Source organism: Phacochoerus africanus, chromosome 7, assembly GCF_016906955.1.
Source record: "Phacochoerus africanus isolate WHEZ1 chromosome 7, ROS_Pafr_v1, whole genome shotgun sequence".
NCBI classification, from domain to species: domain Eukaryota; kingdom Metazoa; phylum Chordata; class Mammalia; order Artiodactyla; family Suidae; genus Phacochoerus; species Phacochoerus africanus.
The window spans coordinates 7,011,522-7,033,497 of NC_062550.1; the positions used below are offsets into that span (position 1 = coordinate 7,011,522).

The following is a 21,976-nucleotide window of genomic DNA, read 5'->3' on the forward strand; positions in this document are numbered from 1 at the left end:
GCAACAGTACACGTATGTCCACACATAAAATGCAACCCAGCGTGGTGTCACAGAAAGCATGCCAGCTTCAGAACACTATCCATTTTTTATTTAGCCCCCTGACTGGTCAAACCATTCATCCTCTCTATTTTACAATATTTATAAAATAGGAAGAATAATTCCTGTTGTTTAATAATGAACCTTTCCTAAACCGTTTCCACATGGCTTCCAAATTTTTTTAAGTTAAGGCCCACGAACAAAATAATTCTTTTTGGCAAACACTGGGTTGCTGCTGGGATGCCATTGGCAGCCTCCATTGCTAGGGTGTAGGGACGGGGCTGGGGCGGGGGGAGCGGTGTGTGGTTGTCTCTGTACACCTGTAGCCTACCTGCTACAGCACACCTGGGGAACACTCTGCTGTACCACACGAGACTCTAACACCACCATACTCTCCCTACCCTGAAGACCACAATTGGTGGGATAAAACAGACATGAAAACAGAGGATGTGGGAGTTCCCACTGTGGCCCAGTGGGTTAAGGATTGACCTGTGCAGCTGTGGCAGAGGTCGCAGCTGCAGCTCAGATTCAATCCCTGGCCCGAGAACTTCCAGTGTGGCTGAAAAAGCAAATTAATTAAACTTAAAAGGTTTTGCACAGCAAAGGAAACCCTAAATAAAACGAAAAGACAACCCACAGAATGGGAGAAAATATTTGCAAATGAAGCAACTGACAAGTGATTAATCTCCAAAATATATAAGCACCTCCTGCAGCTCAATACCAAAACAACCCCATTAAAAAACGGGCACAAGATCTAAACAATTTTCCAAAGTAGACATAGAGATGGCCGAAAAACACATGAAAAGGTGTTCAATATCACTAATCGTTAGAGAAATGCAAATCAAAACTACTATAAGTACCACCTTATACCAGCCAAAATGGCCATCATCAAAATGTCTACAAACGGAGTTCTCATGGTGGCTCAGCAGTAACAAACCCAATTAGTATCCATGAGGATTCGAGTTAGATCCCTGGCTCCCACTCAGTGGGTTAGGGATCCAGCATTGCCATGAGCTGTGGTGCAGGTCACAGACACAGCTCAGATCCCATGTTACTGTGACTGTGGTGTAGGCCAGCAGCTACAGCTCTGATTTGACCCATAGCCTAGGAACTTCTGTATGCCATGGATGCAGCCATAAAAAATAAAAAACAAAAAACAAAATCTATCAACAATAAACAAGGAAGGTGTGGAGAAAAGGGAACCCTCTTACACTGTTGGTGGGAATGTAAATTGGTGCAACCATTACGGAAAACAGTATGGAAATTCCTCAAAATACTAAAAATAGAATTACCATCTGATCCAGCAATCCCACTCCTGGGCATCTATCCAGAGAAAACCATGACCTGAAAAGATACATGTACCCCAATGTTCACTGCAGCACCATATACAAGAGCCAAGACATGGAAGCAATCTAAATGTTGTCAGAGGAGTGGATAAAGATGTGATACATAAACACAATGGAATATTACTCAGCCATGAAAAGGAATGAAACAATGGCATTTGCAGCAACATCAATGGACCTAGATATTATCATACTAAGTGAAGTTAGACTCTGAGTCACAAACGTCACATGCTATCACTTACATGTGAAATCTAAAAAAAAAGGATACTATAAACTTACTTGAATAGAAACTGACTCACAGACTTTGAAAAACTTATGGCTACGCAAGGAGACAGGTTGGGGAAAGTGGGATGGGCTGGGGGTTTTGGGGATGGAAATGTTGTAAAATTGAGTTGTGATGATGGCTGTACAACCATAAATAAAATTCACTGAGTTTAAAAAAAAAGAAAATGAAGGAGTCCCATCGTGGCACAGTGGTTAACAAATCTGACTAGGAACCATGAGGTTGCAGGTTCGATCCCTGGCCTCACTCAGTGGGTTAAGGGTCTGGCGTTGCCGTGAGCTGTGGTGTAGCTTGCAGACTCGGCTCGGATCAGGAGTTCCTGTGTCTGTGGCGTAGGCCAGCGGCTACAGCTCCGATTAGACCCCTAGCCTGGGAACCTCCATATGCTGCAGGAGCAGCCCTAGAAAAGGCAAAAAAAAAGAAAATGAAAATGAAATAGTTGTTTTCCAAAAAGCAACAACAAAAAATCCCCAAAAAACAAAACAAAAACCAAACCAAAAAAAGAACCCCAAAAGATGTGCTAATGTGTAAGAGGGGCTACTGAATGCTTTAGGTACAGGGGTCAGTGAAGGAAGAAATATGAGTGGTCAGGTGAAACAGAGGCTAAGATCTTCTCAGGGCTCAAATAAAATCATGTTTGAGTTCAAAGCCACAGATGCAAAAGCCAAACAGACAAAATGAGCTGACTTACTCAAAATTACATGGCATCTGTGGAGAGTCATCAGGGAAGGAGGAAGTCATTCAAAGTCCACTGTATCCCAGTGAAGCCATATTGGAGAGAGCCCTAGCAACATCCAAGTACTGACCAAAGTTGTTCCGAGCTAAAAGGAGTCTTAGAGAGAGGACTTTCAAATTTTGACTGAAAACACACACATACAAAATCCACTTTAGGTTGTGACCCAGCAGCAGGTAGAGAATAATGTAAGAAACAGAAGTTTCACTAAACCATACTCGACCCCTGCAATGCACACCGATACTTTTCATTCTCTCTTATTACTTCCATTGTGGTAAAATATGCAGACACAGAACTCCCCATGGTAACTATTAAGTGTACAATTCAGTACACTCACACTGTTGTGCAATCATCACCACTTTTCCATCACCAGAAGCCAGCCCTAAACAGTTTTTTCTTTTTCTCTTCACTTCCCTGTCCTAGCCACTGGCAATCACTCATGTGCTTTCTGTTTCTATGGATTCATCTATTCTAGGGATTTCATATAAAAAAGTCTAGGTGACTTTTGTGCCTGTTTTTTTTCTTTTTCTTTTCTTCATGCACCTGCAGCACATAGAAGTTCCCAGGTTAGGGGCTGAATCAGAGCTGCAATTGCTAGCCTATGCCACAGCCATAGCAATGCTGGATCTGAGCTGCATCTGCGACCTACATACAGCTTGTGATGACACCATATCCTTTACCCACTTAGCGAGGCCAGGGATCAAGCCTGCATCTTCACAGAGACAACACTGGGTCTTTAGCCTGCTGAGAAACAGGGAACAACAGGAATTCCCTACTTGTTTCATTTAGCATTCTATACTATCTTTTTTCAAAGGCAACTTGCGCCCCATGAATTTCATGATACCAAAACAGGCCAACAAGAGTTCCCGTTATGGCTCAGTGGTAACAAACCCATCTAGTATCCAAGAGAACACAGGTTCCACCCACGGCCCCACTCAGTGGGTTAAGAATCCAGCATTGCCATAAGCTGTGGTGTAGGTCACAGACGTGGCTCAGACCCCGAGTTGCTGTGGCTGTGGTGTAGACCAGCAGCTGCAACTCTGACTGACCCTTAGCCTGGGAACTTCCATGTGCCATGGGTGCCCTAAAGAAAAAAATTTAAAAAAACAAAAAAACAAAAAAAACAGGAGTTCCCGTCGTGGCGCAGTGGTTAACGAATCCGACTAGGAAGCATGAGGTTGCGGGTTCGATCCCTGCCCTTGCTCAGTGGGTTAACGATCCGGCGTTGCCGTGAGCTGTGGTGTGGGTTGCAGACGCGGCTCGGATCCCGCGTTGCTGTGGCTCTGGTGTAGGCCGGTGGCTACAGCTCCGATTCGACCCCTAGCCTGGGAACCTCCATATGCCGTGGGAGCGGCCCAAGAAATAGCAGCAACAACAACAACAAGACAAAAAAAAAAAAAAAACAGGTCAACATAGACAGTTTGAAAACACTACCTAAGAGAACTTCCAATTAAAAAAATTAGTGACAGAGTTCCCACTGTGGCTCAGCAGGCTAAGACCCAAAATAGTGTCCATGAACATGCAGGTTTGATACCTGGCCTCATTCAGTGGGTCAGGTATCCAGCATTGCCACAAGCTGCAGCATAGGTCACAGATGCAGCTCAGAGCCAGCATTGCTGTGGATGTGGCATAGGCCTGCAGCTGCAGCTCCAACTGGACCCCTAGCCTGGGAACTTCCGTACGCTGCATGTGTGTCTGTTTAAAAAAAAAAAATGATGGTGATGTGGAGGTGGTGAGAGGGGGTTAGAATCTGGATACAGTCTGAAAGGACTAACAATAAAGTCCGCTGACAAACTGGCCAAGGGGTAAGAGAAAAGTCAAGAATATCACTGGGGGAAAAAAAAAAAAAAAAAAAGAGTATCACTGAGGTTAGGGCCTAAGTAGCTGGAAGAATGGAGCTGCTATATGCTGAAACAGGGAACTCAACAGGAAAGCAGTTTTGGGGGTGAGATCGGGAGTTTACCTGTCTGACACCCAAGTGGAGATGTCAAGCAGATAGCTGGATTCTCATCCTAGGTCCCATCCCTCCAGAACGCTGCTAACTTTTTTGTCTTTTTAGGGTCACACCCGCAATATATGGAAGTTTCCAGGCTAGGAGTCAAATCAGAGCTGCAGCTGCCGGCTTACACCACAGCCACAGCAACACAGGATCTGAGCCGCATCTGTGACCTAACACCAATAGCTTACGGCAGTGCTGGATCCTTAACCCGCTAAGCGAGGCCAGGGATTGAACCCACATCCTCATGGATACTATTTGGGTTTGTTACCACTGAGCCACGACGGGAACTCCCAAGAACTCTGCTAATTTTTTTCTTTTTTCTTTTTTTTTTTTTTTGGCCAAACCCATGGCACATGGAAGTTCTTGAGCCAGGGATCTAATCCAAGCCACAGCTTTGGCAACGCCAAATCCTTAACCCACTGTGCTGGGCTGGGAATCAAATCCATGCCGTCAGAGAGGCAATGCCAGATCCCTTACCTGCTGCACCACAGCAGGAATTCCTAGAACTCTTGCTAATTACATGGTTCATCTAGAATCTTAGATTATCAGAACCCAAAGCGACCCCAGATCATCAAATTTCCTTTCTCTCTTTTTTTTTTCTTTTGTCTTTTTGTCTTTTTAGGGCTGTACCACAGCATATGGAGGTTCCCAGGCTAGGGGTCAAATTGGAGCCACAGCTGCCAGCCTACTCCACAGCCACAACCACACAGTACCCAAGCCGGATGTTCGACCTACACCACAGCTCACGGCAACATGGGATCCTTAATCCACTGAGCAAGGCTAGGGATCAAACCTGCAACCTCATAGATGCTAACTGGGTTTGACAACCGCTGAGCCATGACAGGAACACCCAAATTGCTTTTCTTGACAGATGAGGAGTATCCTAGGTCCCACATACCTCATTAATAGCAGTTTGGAGCAGAATCCAAGTCACTCAATGCTCAAGTCAATGCTTTTTCGACCACACCACCTCCCTAATTAAAACTAAAGTATTATAAGGAATTCTCATTGTGGCTCGGCAGTAATGAACCTGACTGGTATCCATGGGAATGAGGGTTCGATCCCTGGCCTCACTCAGTGGGTTGGGGATCCAGCGTTGCTGTGAGGCAGGTCGTAGATGCAGCTTGGATCCTGCACTGCTGTGGCTGTGGTGCAGGATGGCAGCTGCAGCTCCAATTAAACCCCTAGCCTGGGAACCTCCGGATGCTGCAGGTGTGACCCCAAAAACAAAAAACAAAAAACCCCACAAAACTAAAGTACTACTGATTCATTAAATAGATGTTTATCTAGCCCCCAACTTTGTGCTGTGGTGCCTGACGTAGTGAGATAAACAAGACCGACACAGTTCTTGCCCTTGCTGAGCTTACAAGTTGGTGAAGACAAATACCAAGTAATCACCCCAGAAACTACAGAAGCAACTATGTAAGTGCTACGAAAGAGAGGCTAAGCAGCTGTAATGCTCTAACTATATAAAGCTGGAGAAACGAATCTAGACTATCCAAGAAAGTGATTATTTGAGAACCAAAACATGACGAGGAGTTAGCCAGGCAAATAAAACGGGGTTTAGGGGAAAGAAACCAGGGAGCCTGGCAGGTAGAGTGAACATGTGCAGAGGCCCCATAGCAGGAAAGCACTTTTAACTGAAATAAGAAAGAGAAAACTAGCTTGGCTGGAGCAAAGCATGCAGAGGGCAGTGGAAGTAGCAGAAAATGAGCCAGGGGTAAAACGCAGCCAGGTATTGCGAGGGACCTTGCAGGTGTATGAGAAAAGCACCCGAGCAGCCTTGAACTGCAGCTTATCTGAGTCTTGGCCCAGTATCTAGGAACACCAGATGATATGAGGCCATCTCCCCTTTGCCTCCTTACTTCCCTGGGAGGCTGTTATGGGAAAGTTTCTCCTAGACTCCCAGTATCTGATAAGGTATGACGCTTTCAGTCCCGGACTCTTCAGACTAGAGCTGCAAAATATAAACCCACTTGGTGACACTGGTGGTGCCACAACTTGAGTGCAGTCATCAGCTCCTTTTGTCCTGGTACCACCCTTTTCAGTGTGTGGGACTAGAACCCAGGAAGCTGGCACCTTCAGCTTCTGTTTCTTCTCATTCTGTATCTGAGCAAAGAACTGCCTGAATATGAAGTGGTTCACTATACCTTTAAGAGTCAGTCCGGCCTTGACCTTTCTCTAAGTGTGTGAGCTTTACAGCAGGACATGTTAAATGCTTAACTCGATGCTAAGAGCAATGAGAAGCCACTGAAGTTAAGCAGGATCCTATCTGCATTAAAAAAAACAAAAACAAAAACAACAACAAAAAAAAACAGAACACTGTAAATCAACTGTAATAAAAGAAACTTTTTAAAAAATCACGGTGGCTGCCTTGTAGACAATACATTCAAGAGGAGCAAAAGTGCAACAGGTTGACGGTGGCTTATCATGTAACCCCTTTCCTACACTTACACCACCTCAGTCTGTCCACGATCAGCACGTAAACACAAACCACTGTCGCCTACACCAAGAAGGAAACACAAGGGGCAGGAGTAGAGCAGAGGGAATAATTAACTCGGCCTGGAATGCCCAGGCAAGACTTCACTGAGCAGGACTGTGGAGCAGAGACAGGGGTCTGCCAGGCGCTCAGAGGACAGAGAGTAACACAGAAAGTAGACAATCGGGTGACGTGTGCAGGAGCTAGAAATCACGAACGTACGAAGTGGTGGAAGGTAAACGGCAAAGCAAGACAGGGAGGGAGGTCAGGCGAGAAGCCCAGCAGGGCCGAGAAGGCTGAATTATAATCTGCAGTTTACAAGGGGCAGTGTGGCCCAGAGAAGAGAACTTAGATACAGCTCGAAGGGCTAGCCCTGTCATTTACTAGCAGTGTGGTGCCAGCAGATTTCACCTTTGGACCCAGTTTCTTCTTTTGGAAAAAGGGAATAAATACGACAGTATTGTGTGAGGTCTGAAATGACACGAATGGACCCCCAAATAATAGCACCTATGATGCAAAATGCTACAAGCAGGTTTTTGTTTGTTTTTAAGACACCATTTACTATTTTCCATTTTCTTTTTTCTTTTTGGCCACAGTGCAGGGTTGGTGGCCAAACCAACTGGAGTTCCTGGGCCAGGGATCAGAACTGAGCCAGGAGCGACCTACACCGCACTGCGGCAGTGCTGGATCCTTTAACCTACTGTGCCTGGCTGGGGACTGAACCTGCGTCCCAGCACTCCAGAGACACTGCAGGTCCCATTACGCCACAGCGGGAACTCCAATTTACTATTTTAAAAAGCAGCACAGGAGTTCCCGTCGTGGCTCATCGGAAACAAATCTGACGAGGAACCATGAGGTTGCGAGTTCGATTCCTGGTCTTGCTCAGTGGGTTAAGGATCCTGCATTGTCGTGAGCTGTGGTGTAGGTCACAGATGTGGCTCGAATCCCGAGTTGCTGTGGCTGGCATAGGCTGGCAGCTGTAGCTCCAATTAGACCCCTAGCCTGGGACCCTCCATATGCCGCTGCTGGGGCCCTAGAAAGACAAAAGACCAAAAAAATAAAACCAGCATATATGTCATGGAAAAAATTTAGAAAACACACAAAACATACAATTTTACAACCCCCTGAACTTATCCAGGAATACCTGCCACCACCGCCCCTCCACCAGACTCCCTGGCCTAATGCCAGGTACCGTGTGGTATTTAATGCTCAGTGACTCCAAGAGAGGCTCCAAACATCAGTCCCTGCTGAAACTACCCCTCCCCACAGTCCCTGGCACCAGGGTACCCATTGTACCCAAATGCCAGGTGTTAGGGCTAAGGTTTCTGAGCAAAGACAGTAACAGTAATCACTGGTAGCAGTAGCGATGGTAGTATGCAGTACTTTCTACTGAGTGTCACATTGTAAGTTCTTCACGTGGACGAAATGCCCTTCTACACATGAGGAAACTGAGGGCTGTAGAAGAGCAGTAGCTCACCCAAGGTCACAGATACATCAGGATTCAAAGACAGCCTGACTCTAAGCCCAAACACTGAGCCCTCCAAGTGTCTCCTGGCAATTCTTTTTCTTTTAAAATCTTTTAGGGCTGCACCTGTGGCAAATGGAAGTTCTCAGGCTAGGGGCTGAATTGGAGCTGCAGCTGCTGGCCTACACCACAGCCACGTAGGATCCCAGCCATATCTGCAGCCGACACCACAGCTCACGGCAACACCAGATCCTTAATCCAATAAGCAAGGCCAGGGATCAAACCCATGTCCTCGTGGACACTAGTCGGGATCTTTACCGCTGAGCCATGACCAGAACTCCTCTCCAGCAATTCTAAGTACTGATTGGACATGAACAAATTAAAGGAATCAAAGTCAAAATGGAACGGATGTTAACAGTAGCTATCCCTGGAGGGTAAAATTAAAGAACTTAAAATTTTTTAATATTTATGTTAATTTGAACCTTTAATACTATACATACATTAATTTTAGAATCAGAAAAAATTTAAAGACATATAAATGATAAATTCATGTATTACTAAATATTTTAAATTTGGATTATAAAATTTTAAAACATTAGAAAGAAATATAGGAGTTCCCATCATGGCTCAGAGGTTAATGAATCCGACTAGGAACCATGAGGCTCCGGGTTCGATCCCTGCCCTTGCTCAGTGGGTTAAGGATCCAGCGTCGCCGTGAGCTGTGGTGTAAGTTGCAGACACAGCTCAGATCCTGCATTACTGTGGCTCTGGCGTAGGTCAGTGGCTACAGCTCCGATTAGACCCCTAGCCTGGGAACCTCCATATGCCATAGGAGCGGCCTAAGAAATGGCAAAAAGACAAAACAAACAAACAAACAAGGAAATACACCAAAATGTTAATAGCAGTTATCTCCAGGTTAGGGTGGGTTACCTCTGGGTATTACAAATAATTACAGGTAATTTTTTTTGGCCATGCCTGTGGCACGAGGGAGTTCCCAGGCCAGGGATCAAACCTGCACCACAGCAGTGATGCCAGATCCTCAACCCACTGAACCATCAGGGAACTCCTATAAGTAATTTTTTGGTATTCTTTATACTTCTGTATTTTTCCAAGTTTCCTACAGTGGGTATCTTTATAAATAAGAAAAAAAAAGGTAAGAAATTAATTTTATCTTAAAAATAGATATTACTGGAGTTTCCATTGTGGCGCAGCAGTAACAAACCAGACTAGTATGCATGAGGACTCAGGTTTGATCCCTGGCCTCGCTCAGTGGGTTAAGGATCCAGCCTTGCCGTGAGCTGTGGTGTAGGTCACAGATGTGGTTCAGATCTGGTGTTGCTGTGGCTGCAGTGTAGGCCACCCCAGCCTTGCCGTGTGGTGTAGGTCACAGATGCGGTTCAGATCTGGTGTTGCTGTGGCTGCAGTGCAGGCCGCCAGCTGCTGCTCTGATTCAATTTTTAGCTGGAACCTCCATAGGCCACGAGTGTGGGCCTAAAAAGATTAAAAAAAAAAAAAAAAAAGACACTACTGAGCCTTGTATCTGACCAATGTGGCTGAAGTATGAATGGCCAGAATACTATTTTAAAAAGGGTGATGACTGCAGTTTATTTAAAAAAAAAATAACTTACTGGAGTTTTGTTTTTATTTCCTAAGTCCAAAAGTAAAAAATACTCAAAGGTTGGTTCAACCCAGCCTCAGGGCCCAAAGACATTCCAGAGATTACCCAAAGGCCATCCACCAGATGTCACAACTAGGAAACAGGCAATTAATCCCCCCATACTTGGAGCTCAAGTCTCAGGCCTTGTAAAATACTCATGAGTAAATACCAGGCCCTTATCTAAAACAGATACTTCCACTAAGCCCTCACCCTCCAAGTTCTCAGCAAGTGGGGAGCTGAGGGCAGCCTTAAGGCAGGAAACCTCTCTAAGTCTCTGATTCAGTATGATTAGTCCAAGAAGCTCATTTCTTCCAGGAAGCCTGTTCTGCTACTAGACAGTTCTAACACTTTACAACAACAACCTGCTGAACTGAAACATGCCTCCATTGGATCAGGCAGATTCTAGCCACGGAAACTTGGGCTCAAATCCCAGCTCTGCCCCCAGGAACTGTGCAATTAACCTGTGTGGTTTTATTTAACCCCTCTACACATGGCCTTTTTTCGTCTGTGAGTGGGGATAACACCTTCGCAGGCTGCAGTGAGGATGAAAGGAGAGTACCTGTGAGAAAGCACCCAGCCTAGCAGCTGACACACTTCCTAGCCCTGTCCTTTGGAACCGGATCAGATGAGCTCAGTCACTCCTCCACATTTCAGGCCTTCAAATCAATGAAAACCCTAATTACGTCTTCTCCATTCTCAGCACTCCTCGAGCACTTCCTTGCTCCAAAACTCCCTCCACTTGGGTAGGAGTCTCCCAACAGGGGGGCCAGCGGCTAGATGCTCTCAGACCTGTTTTGGAGTCAACATCAGCAGCTGATACACTGCTCCATGCCAGCTACCCTTATAAACTTGCTGGACAAATCTCAGCCTCCGTAACTGCCCTGAAGATGATGACCCTCGGAGACAGGAAGTGGCCTGGCCAAGGTCACACAGCTGGGAACCTGCTGAGCCCTTGCCCTTCTCACTAAGCTACAGTGTCCCTAACCTCCGCTCAGTCCTCCACTGGGGCTCAGAACCTCTGGTGGAATATGGCTCCTTGATCCGATTGTGTTCCCACACCCCCTCCCTTGCTGCATGGGATACAAATCTCCAGGGCTCCCAAGGACTAAGGGAGGCTCTGCTGATGCTGCATTTAGTGACACAGAACATACTCTGAAGGAAGGAATATAACCAAAGCAGACCCACCAAGGAGCCAGGTAAGAAATGAAATGAAGCAAAAAAAACTGTGCCAAGCAAGATCACAAAGGTTATCTTATGTCATCTTTCCAACAAATGTGCCAAGTGGGATTGCTATAGGTCATTCTGTCTTCTGTTTTAATGAGAAATGGAGACTGAGACAGATAAGAAGCTGAATTCCACTAAAACATAAGCTCTATGAGGGCAGAAAACTCATCTGTTCTGGTCACCACTATATACTCAGAACCTAGGATGATGTCTGCCACACAGAACCAGTTCAACACTTGGTGATGAAATGGATGAAGACAGAGCCATGATTTGAGCACAAGTCTCTCCATCAAGCTTTCATATTCAAGTTGTGAGTGCCTCTGGCAGAGGCTGTGCTGAGCCATCGGTGCCTATTCACAAAGTCAAGCATATGGGAGCCTGGCTGGGGCCAGTCTGACCTTCTGTCCATCCTGTAAAGCATGGCATATGCCAGCGCTGCCTTAGGGAACCATGTGTTGGTGGGTTCTGGTGCTCAGAGCGAACAGAGGAGGTGGCTGAGCTGTCCAAATAGGCTGGGCTCCTGGAGGAGGCATGGTCTCTTGAGGCAAGAGACAGAGCAGTCACCAGCCCCATTCTGACCTGTTGAGCGCCACTGCAGAAACACTTCAACCCCAGGACCAAGTCACAGGAAGGGCCTCCACTCTAGAGCTGGATGGATCTGGCTTAGAATCTCAGCTCCCCTAACTATAGGACATCAGACAAGATTCTTCACTCTCTGAGCCTCAGTTTCCTCTTCTGTAAAATGGGGATAAAAGAGCAGAGGTTTTATGAGGGTTAGAAACAACGTACTGGTTGTAAATGCAGAGAAAAAAAGCATGGAATGAAAAATACAAAACCCCTATAGGTGGTTGCCTCTGGGAACTGGAACAGAGAGAAGGAAAGAGAGCTTTCATGAATACACTGCATTCTTTAAGGGAAAAAAAAATCTGAAAATCACCGACCCTGGTAGCCAGGCTCCCAGCAGGCATTTAATACATATGTCAGTTCTCCCAGGAGAAGGAGATGCTGCCACTAACGTGCTACCTGCCCAGGTTTTGGAGAAAGAACCACGGGCTACTGTTTCCCATTGCGCCCCTTCTCCCTTCCCAGCCGTCAAACAAAACAAAGACCAGGTCCCAAGTACCAGGATAGATTATCTCAGAATTGAAAAGGTCGCATCTATCCACTCATTCTGCCTGCAAATGCTTAACAGACCGTGTCCAGCAGTAGGGAATGAACTACCATATGGGGCCACCCATTCGCAGCAAGATCACTCAAGGTCTCGGGAAGGTTAAGATTCCTGGGTCCTGCCTATTATCCTCAACTGCCTGCAGTCTCCCAGGTCTTAGCAACTGGCTGCCTAGTCCTTCCCAGCACAGAAGCCTCAGGTGAGGCTCTGTCTGGGTGAGCAACACAGGAAAGCATGTCAGTCAACATCCTCCTTAAGAAGCATCATCTTCCCACACCTCCACTGCCTCTAACAATTTCTCCCTCTCCTGGTAGGCGAATGACTGGCACCTCTCCTAAGACTCCAAAGCTAAACAATTTCTCCTGCCAGGAGGCGATCAGCTAGCTTGGTTGCTATGCAACTGGAAGGCAAAGAAATGATTGCAGTCCTTTTCAGAGGCTTGGAAAGGGAGCAGGGAGCCGAGTCTGTCCAAGACAAAGCCTCTAAACAGGCTCCAAGGCGGTGGGGGGGGGGGGGGTTCCTTTAAGGAATGGGTTAACAGATTCGCTCATCTGCCTAATTCTTCACTGCTGCTGCCTGGAGCAGAAACTCCAGGCATATGGTGAACTAGATACAAATCCCGAGCCCTGCTCCACCCACACCGGGGCAGCACTCTACACTAACACGCTTCTAAAGGGTATTCTCTGCAAGCTCAACAGGCAGCCTGGGAGGCTGACCCACAGCTCTAGCCTCTCCTTCTCAAGCTTTGCTGGTATTTGGGGCTGGATGCAATCATGATCCCAAATAGAAACTTATCCAAACAGGGCATGGAGCCACCTGAACTGTGTCTGCTCTATCTAGCCTACGCTACAGGGATCTAGTTTCTACTTTCTATGTCCAGGGGAGTTCTCTGGGCAGACAGCTTGATTGGATGGTAAGAAACCTGAGTTCTGCAGTCAAACAAACCCTGCATTCAAAATCTGGCTCAGCTGCATGTTGGCTGTGACCCTGGACAAGCCATTTCACCTATCGGGATCTGTTTCATCATCTTGAAAACAGGCTAATGACACCTACATCTTAGGGTTGTTGTGAAGGTCAAGTGAGGCAGTATTTGCCCATCAAGACCTAGTTCAATGACTGGCACAGCAGGGGTGACTGCTCAATCTCAGTATCTCTAATACCAGTGGTGCCATGGAGCAGACCAAACATGCCACCACACATCCAAGTTCCAAGATGGTCTGGTCTGGATTTAGTGCCACCCAGCACACCTCCTCCCCTCTTTGCTTCAGCCCCAGTATACATAGTTACCAAGACATGACTTCTTCTCACCAGTACAGAAGCTCCTTTACAGGCTGGGCCCTTGTCCTAAATCAGCTCTGTAGTGTTTCAGTGACAATAACACAATGTCCAGCAGGAGTCTACCTACACAACACTCAAGTGTGGGGCAATAAAGAAACTCCTGAGACCTCTTTGGTACCACTCACGACTAGCCACAGAATTAAAGCTCCCACTCAGAAACTGTCTCAACCTCTGCAGGGTAAAAGCAGAAACACTCCTAACTGGGCCTAAATGCCCCAAGGAACGTCACGTGTAATGTTGAAAACACTGCAAATGTAATTCTCAAGCTCATCTTCTCAATGTTGCCCTTCAACTTAGAGAATTAAAAAACAGGGGGGTTCCTGCTGTGGCACAGTGGGTTAAAGGTCACAGCTGCAGCTGGGGTTCAATCCCTGGACCAGGAACTTCCGTATGCTGCGAGAGAGGCTGAAAAAGAACAAAACAAACACCTACCAAAACAGGAAGCCAGTGGATTCCTTTCTACCTCTTCTCCCAAATCACTACCCAAAAGGTTCTCCTGCACAACTGCTATAGGATACCCAATATCCATGGAGAGCATGAGGCGCAAGCAACTTCCCAAGGGCTGGTCTCTTTTAAAGATAGGGGCTGGAGTTCCCGTTGTGGCGCAGTGGTTAATGAATCCGACTAGGAACCATGAGGTTGCGGGTTCGATCCCTGCCCTTGCTCAGTGGGTTAACGATCCGGCGTTGCCGTGAACTGTGGTGTAGGTTGCAGATGCGGCTCGGATCTTGCGTTGCTGTGGCTCTGGCGTAGGCCGGTGGTACAGCTCCGATTGGACCCCTAGCCTGGGAACCTCCATATGCTGTGGGAGCGGCCCAAGAAATAGCAAAAAAAAGACAAAAAAATAAAAAATAAATAAAGATAGGGGCTGAGGAGTTCCCATCATGGCGCAGTAGTTAACGAATATGACTAGGAATCATGAGGTTGTATGTTCGATCCCTGGCCTCACTCAGTGGGTTAAGGATCTGGTGTTGCTGTGAGCTGTAGCGTAGGTCGCAGATGCGGCTCGGATCCTGCATTGCTGTGGCTCCGGTGTAGGCCAGTGGCAACAGCTCTGATTGGACCCCTAGCCTGGAAACCTCCATATGCTGCGGGAACGGCACTAGAAAAGGCAAAAAAAAAAAAAGATATGAGCTGAGAATAAACGCTGGGGCAATGGAGGTTGTACCCATCTCCAGGGCTGGAGACACAGACTAACTTCCACTACATGTTTATACGCTGCTGCCAGATTTGCCCCATGTACTTTATACACAAGATACTGTGTCCATTTTACAGAGAAAACTGCGGCTCTGGAACATAACAATTTTGCCCAGGGCCACACAGCAAAGTTGGTGCCCTTTCCTATGGCCCAAGTTTTACAGAATGAACCCATCACTTTCCACACCATTTCACGTCCCCCAAATAAAGAGCTCCTACAGCTCCGAGGAAACAATCTAAGGAAAAGTCTGTCCCTTGTCTCCAAGTTAGAAAGAGCCCATCCCTAAAATCTTAGAAGCCAGGCACAAATTTTCATAGTGCATTAGTTCACAGCCACAAGAACACAGGATCAAACCTGTGTCCTGGAGTTCCTGTTGTGGCGCAGTGGTTAATGAATCCGACTAGGAAACATAAGGTTGCGGGTTCGGTCCCTGCCCTTGCTCAGTGGGTTAACGATCCGGCATTGCCGTGAGCTGTGGTGTAGGTTGCAGACGCGGCTCGGATCCCGTGTTGCTGTGGCTCTGGCGTAGGCCCATGCCTACAGCTCCAATTGGACCCCTAGCCTGGGAATCTCCATATGCCGCAGGAGTGGCCCAAGAAATAGCAAAAAAAGACAAAAAAAAAAACCTGTGTCCTCATGGATACTAGTCAGGTTCATTACCACTGAGCCACAATGTGAATTCCTCCTGATATTCTATATGGTGGTTTTTTCCTTTTGGTTTATTTTTATTTTAAAAAATGTTTTTAATGGATGTGTGTACATGTATAACTGAATCACTCTGCTGTACAGCAGAAATTATCACAACATTGTAGATCAACTATACTTCAATAAAACTTTTAAAAATTTAATTAAAAATTGTTTTCAGTTTTATTGCAATATAACTGACATGTAGCTGCTTAAGTTTTAAGGTATACAGCATAACAGTTTTACTTACACCATGAAATAATTACCACAGTAAGTTTAGTGAACACCCACCATCTCATAAAGATACAAAATTAAATAAATAGAAAAATATTTTTGTCCTTGTGATGAAACCCTTAGGATTTACTCTCTTAACAACTTTCATATATAACACACAGCAGCATTAGCACTTATCATGCTATACATCCCATACCTATAACTGGAAGTCTGTACCTTTTGACAGACTTCATCCAATTCTTGCTCCCACCCCTCAACCTCTGCACGCAGCCACCCTACAGTCCGTCCCCCACTTTATGCTGAGAAGCTCAGAGCCCACTCACCACTGCTTCCAAACCAGAAGCTGGGAAAACAAGGTGTGTCAAAGAACACTGGAGCCAATGAAGACAGACCGCTCAGGCACCAACACTCATTTTATTCTTTCTTCTTTTTTTGACCACCCCTTGGCATATGGAGTTCCTGGGCCAGGGTTCAGATTCAAGCAGCAGCTGCAACCTACACCATAGCTGTGGCAATGCCAGTCCCTTTAAACCACTGTGCCAGGCTGGGGATCAAATCTGTGTTCTGGCACTGCAGAGATGGCACCAATCCCACTGCACCACAGAGAGAACTCCCAAATATTCATTTTAAATACTTCCCAGATAACCCTCTTAGAGATACCAGGTACCAGAATAAAGCCTAAGATGAATAGGGCTCACTTCAGACACGATGCCTGGGGCAAGACACTTGACCCAATCCAGCCTCCTCACCTGTGAAATATAGATACTTGTTGAAAGCTGATGAAAGGGTCAAGAATTTATAAAGAAACTTTGATCCAGAAGTTCCTGCTGTGGTTCAGTGGTAATGAGCCCAACTAGTATCATGAGGATGCAGGTTCAATCCCTGGCCTCACTCAGTGAGTTAAGGATCTGGCGTTGCCATGAGCTGTGGTGTAGATTGAAGACACAGTTTGGATCTGGTGTTGCTGTGGCTGTGTATGGCATAGGCCTGCAGCTGCAGCTCAGATTCAACCCCTGGGAACTTCCATATGCCTTGGGTGCAGCCCTGAAAGCAAAAAAAGACCCTCTGACCCTTGACCAAATTTTACAAGTATCATACAAACACATGACTACTGAACTCAAGTTCAACAATTGTTTAATTGCTCAGGCCCCAAACCTAAAAGTCATCCTTAATTCCCTGCTTCTCACACTCCACATCCAACCCATCTACCTCCAAAATATCTCCACTGCCAACCCTAGCCACAGAAACCTTCACCACTCCTTGGATAATTCCAACAGGCCTCCCCCCCCCCACCGCTGGGCTCCCCGCTGCTTTTGTTCCCCTGTGGTCCATCATCCACACAGCTGACTGAATGATTCTTCTCAATCATAAATCGGATCCTGTCACTTCATGGCTTAAAACCTTCCCATGGATTTTCGCTACACCTGGAGTAAAACCCAATTTCCTACAAGCCCACTGGACCCTGGCTCCTACCTCTTGCTCAGACCTTCCTCTCATCACCTCAGCCACACCGGCCTTATTTCTTATCCTCAGATCTGTTTCAGGTGCTTTGCACACACTGCCCCTTCTACTGGAAGTCTCCTCTCCCAAAATGCAGAACAGCTGCCTTCTTAACATTTAAGTATCAGCTCCAGTGTCACATCTTCGAGAGGCTTTTCTCGACCACTCCAGCTCAAGCCAGGCCACCTCCTCACCCTTGCTCTCTGCAGCACTACCACATTTTACCTTCCTTGTAGCACTTTAGAGCTAAGACTTTCTTATTTGTCTCCCTGTTTATCTCCCCAGAACTACAACACAAGCATCACTATTCTCGTTCATTAGTACACTCTCAGGGTTAAGAGCAGTGCTAGGCACATAGCGAGCTTTCAAAAAACATTTCAGGAACAGCTGGTTCAAAAGGCAATGGTATGCTTCCCAGGTCCTCAGGATGGTGATTCTACTTCCTCTGCCCAAATTTGAGATTGGACGTTTATTTACTCGTCCATTCAATCACTCACTCATTCACTCAGTTCAACTCAGCAGCTGACTATACAGGACACCTGAGAAGGTACCAGTGAACATGCAACCAGAATGAATCTGTTTCGCAACTTAAAGCAATACTTTTTTTGAACATGGCACTTTACAGAGGCACTTTAACTTCTGCCAAAGGTCACTTCTTTGTAGTCAACTGCCGTTTGATTTGCATGCAGGAGGTTATGCGACTCCAAGGTCACATGATGTGAACTCAGCATCCTAGTACCTCAAGGTAAAACCAAAGACCTAAGAAATGTGTCTGGAAGTGACCAACTCCTTTCATTTACCATCCAGAGTCATTTACACAAAAATTAATTAAAAAAACACAGAGAGTTCCCACTGTGGCACAGTGAGTTAAGAATCCAAATGCACTCTCAGGGCACTGCATAGGCTCAGTTTGATCCCTGGCCTGGTGCAGTGAGTTAAAGGATCCAGCAATGCTACAGTGCTTACAGCTGTGGCTCCAATTCAATCCCAGGCCTGGGAACTTCCACATGCCATGAGTGTGGCCATAAATATAAAAATATAACAAGAGTAAAAAACTAGAGAATAAAGGTGCCTTTTTAAAAACTTCACCTCCATCTTCTTTACTTTGTTTCTAATCTTCCTACCTGGTAGCAGGTACTGTCAAACAACAGAGTATTTTCAACTTAAAGAGCCCTGTTCTCTGGTCACGGACCAGTAACGGTATCCTGGTTGACAGGCTGAGTCCTGATGCCAAAAGGAAGCAGTACTATTGTGTAGCTGCTAGGACCTCAGGCTTGGGGGTCAGAAAGGGGCAAATTCAAATCACATCTACTACTAACTAGTAATAAAGCCCTAGACAAGCTTACTTTATTTTAATTAACAATCACATAGCACTTACTAGGTGCCAGCCAGGTTCTGAATACTTTGTCACTAAGTTTATTAGGTAAGTCAGAGGTACTACTGCCTTACAGGTGAGGTAACACACACACAGAGGTGCAGTAATTTGCCCAAAGCCACAGAGAATGAGTATCAGAGTCAGCATTCAAATAAAGAAGTGTGACGCCAGAACCCATGCTCTTAGCCATCACACTATGCCTCTGCTCTAATTCTGCTTAAGACAAAGCCAATAAACCTGCCATGTCTCACAGGTCACACGAGACCACTGACACACAAGTGAATGTGAGCGACTCTTGGTGGTAGCGGTCAGCACCATCATTCTGTTATCCGCCGTATCTGTCCAGCCAAGGTCCAACTAAGAAGACCTCTGGTCTTCTCCAAGGGCGGAAGAAAAATACTTTAGCTGAGAAGGACGTCCAAGGTTCTCTGCAGAATACCTGAGGACATAGTGGAAGCTCCATGAGAACAGGCGTCGTCTGCCTTTTTTTTGCTTCTCACTGTATCCTGAGCAAGCAGTGGGAAGTCAGTAAACATGTGGTGAATGAAGTAGTAACATTAAATGCACAGACAGGGTTCTGTAGACCTGACAGCGAAGGCATTACCTTCTATTACTCTGTAGCTAAATATAAAAGAGGTAAATTTATGAGGTTTTCAGAGGACAGTTGCAGCTGTAGCTGGTCATTATTTAAGACAAACTGGCTATCAGGAGGCAGTGTGGTATAACGCCCTTTATTCATCTTCTGCTACATGAACAAAGAGACACACACGCAAGGTCTTTGGATTGTCTACCCGTAAAAGAGCAGGGTGGACAACAAGATGGTCATAAACAAACACATTTTACTTTTTCACCGCTTTGTAACAATCATCCCAGCAATCTGAATGGGAGTTCCCGTTGTGGTTCAGTGGTAACGAATCCAGCCAGTATCCATGAGGATGCAGGTTCGATCCCTGGCCTCACTCAGTGGGTTGTGGATCTGGTGTTATGAGCTGTGGTGTGGGTCACAGACAAGGCTTGTTGCATGTACTGCTGTGGCCAACAGCTGCAGCTCCGATTTGACCCCTAGCCTGGGAACTTCCACATGCCACACACGTGGCCCATAAAGCAAAAAAAAAACCTGAATGGAAACCAATCACCAAGTACTTCACATAAATGTTTATCAAAGGAGAAAATCCCCAACTGACAGAAGGGGAAACTGAGATTCAGTTCCCAAGTTCACTTGGTCAGGGTAGAATATGAACTATGGGAGTTCTCTTGTGGAGCAGCTGGTTAAAGATCCAGTGTTGCTATTGCAGTGGTGTGGGTTGCTGCTGCGGCATGGGTTCAATCCCTGGCCCAGGAAATTCTGCAGGTGTGGCCAAAAAAAAAAAGAATACAACCTGTGGTACTGGTATGGTCCAGATCTCTTTCTGTAGGGGTCTAATGGTCATGCTTTCCAAAATCCTGTGTCAGTTCAAAAATACTGTGATATCAGTCCTCTCTTCCAGGCTCAACAGATCTGTAATAATTTATCTTTTCAAACAATCTTGCCCAGATTCACTACATGATGGGACAGCAAGATCAGGAAGAAACAACTACTTCCACATTGTTAACTTGGAGAATCAAAAAAACCTAAAGAGAAAATTTGGACAAATCCTTGTCTTTGCCCAGAATTGAGAGATCCTAAGTATTTTAAGTTTATCTTAAAATTTCCCTTTAAACCATATGGTTTAAATTTTAACAATGTAACTTTAAAAAAAAAATAACTTCTGACAACACAATACTTTCTGAGAGTACAGTACACTACTTCTTTTAAAATTCTGCAATAATAGTTGTGCTACTTGATCCAATGTAGATTCACAAATTTAAATGTAAAAGGTTGTCGGAGAATGCTTGCTTGATTTTTTATTAACGAAATACGTTCTTGACATTGAACCTTTGAGTGTAACACCTTCCTAGGGTTGTCAAGTCAGGAGTGGAAAAAAAAAAAAAAGGCAGTCAGTCAATCTTCTAGATGGTTCAAAAGAGGACAGTCAAGGTCAAACTGTTGAGTCTCTTTTGCCCTCCCCATCTAGTAACTGAAAAGCAACTGATTGTGAGCTCAAAATACTCCATTCTGGAACTCCCACAAATACAAATGTCAGCTCCAGGGCCACACTCTGGCTCAAAAAGTTCTGTGAGGGCAGGCTGAAAGGGACAAGGAGAATGGGGGGTAGTAGGGCAGATGCTCAGGCCACAGCACTTTGGTAAGACTCAAAAGAGCAGAACTTTTACCTGTTTTCTAACAGTGTCATCACCTATCAAATAAAAATATCATCTCCAGAAATGATGATATGAATCAAACGATGTGATGAGGAATTGAGTCTTGCAATCTTGTGCAAAGCTGAGAGACTACTGTCATCATTACTATTTGCTACATCTGGGCACGGAACCCACCCCCTCGAATTCTTGGCTACATGTTCCGCAGGATCCCCACAAGATGGAATAGGTCATAGTTTTTTTCCCCCCCTCCACAGACTCCATGTTTGGCAACCGTAGATGCACCTGGCTAGCAAGTCTGTGCTACTGAGATGAAAAGTGAGGCCTTCAGGCTCTGGGCCTAGCGCGCTTACCAACCACCGCGCCCCCCAGTCACCTTGTCCTCACCTTGAGGAACGGGAGAGGAAAAAAAAAAAAAAAAAAAAAAAAGCCTTACGGGGGAAGAAACTGCGGTCCTCAAAAATGAGAAAGACGTGCCTCCACTCTTCACCCGGCCGCCGCTTCTTAGGCCCTTGCTTCCAGCGGGGCGGGGACAGGGCTGAGAGCTGACTGAGCCGGGGACGCCCTGACCTCGGGCGCCAGAGGAGCGGGTATTTGCGCTGGGCCCGCGCAAGAGACAGGTACGCGAAAAGTCGGCCGGAGGTCAGGCCCGCCTCGCCTTGCCTTGCCCATAGCCGCAAGCGCAGAAGGAGGTACCCCGCCCCCGTAAACCTAGAGAGCTCTAGGTTCGCTCACCTGCAGCCGGGTCACCAGTAGGCTGTAAGGCGCCATTTTGTGCACTGACAAAGATGAGGTCGCTTGAAAGTGACGTGACACGCGGCTTATTTAAGGCCTCCGGCGAGGGGCGGGACCTGAGGAGAAACGCGTCACGCTGAAGGCGTTCCCGCGAGCGACGTGGGCGGAGCTCCAAAATCAACCTGGGAATTGGGAGAGAGCTGCCTAAAAAGTCGGGGTAGTAAATACCCGGCACAGATATCAAAGTGCAAATTTCGTCTTTGCGCTCTGCAAACTTGTCCCTTCCA

The 21,976-nt window shown here is 46.2% G+C and overlaps 1 protein-coding gene across 1 annotated transcript in view; it reads right to left on the minus strand.

Moving 5' to 3' along the window:
* Window positions 1-21,770, minus strand: part of ACO2 (aconitase 2) — a 50,128-nt gene extending 28,358 nt beyond the window's left edge. Inside the window, exon 1 of the mRNA XM_047786141.1 lies at window positions 21,690-21,770. Coding sequence (XP_047642097.1) covers window positions 21,690-21,725 — 36 coding nt within the window. The 5' untranslated portion in view covers window positions 21,726-21,770. The remainder of the gene's footprint in view (window positions 1-21,689) is intronic.
* Between the last annotated feature and the right edge of the window lie 206 nt (window positions 21,771-21,976).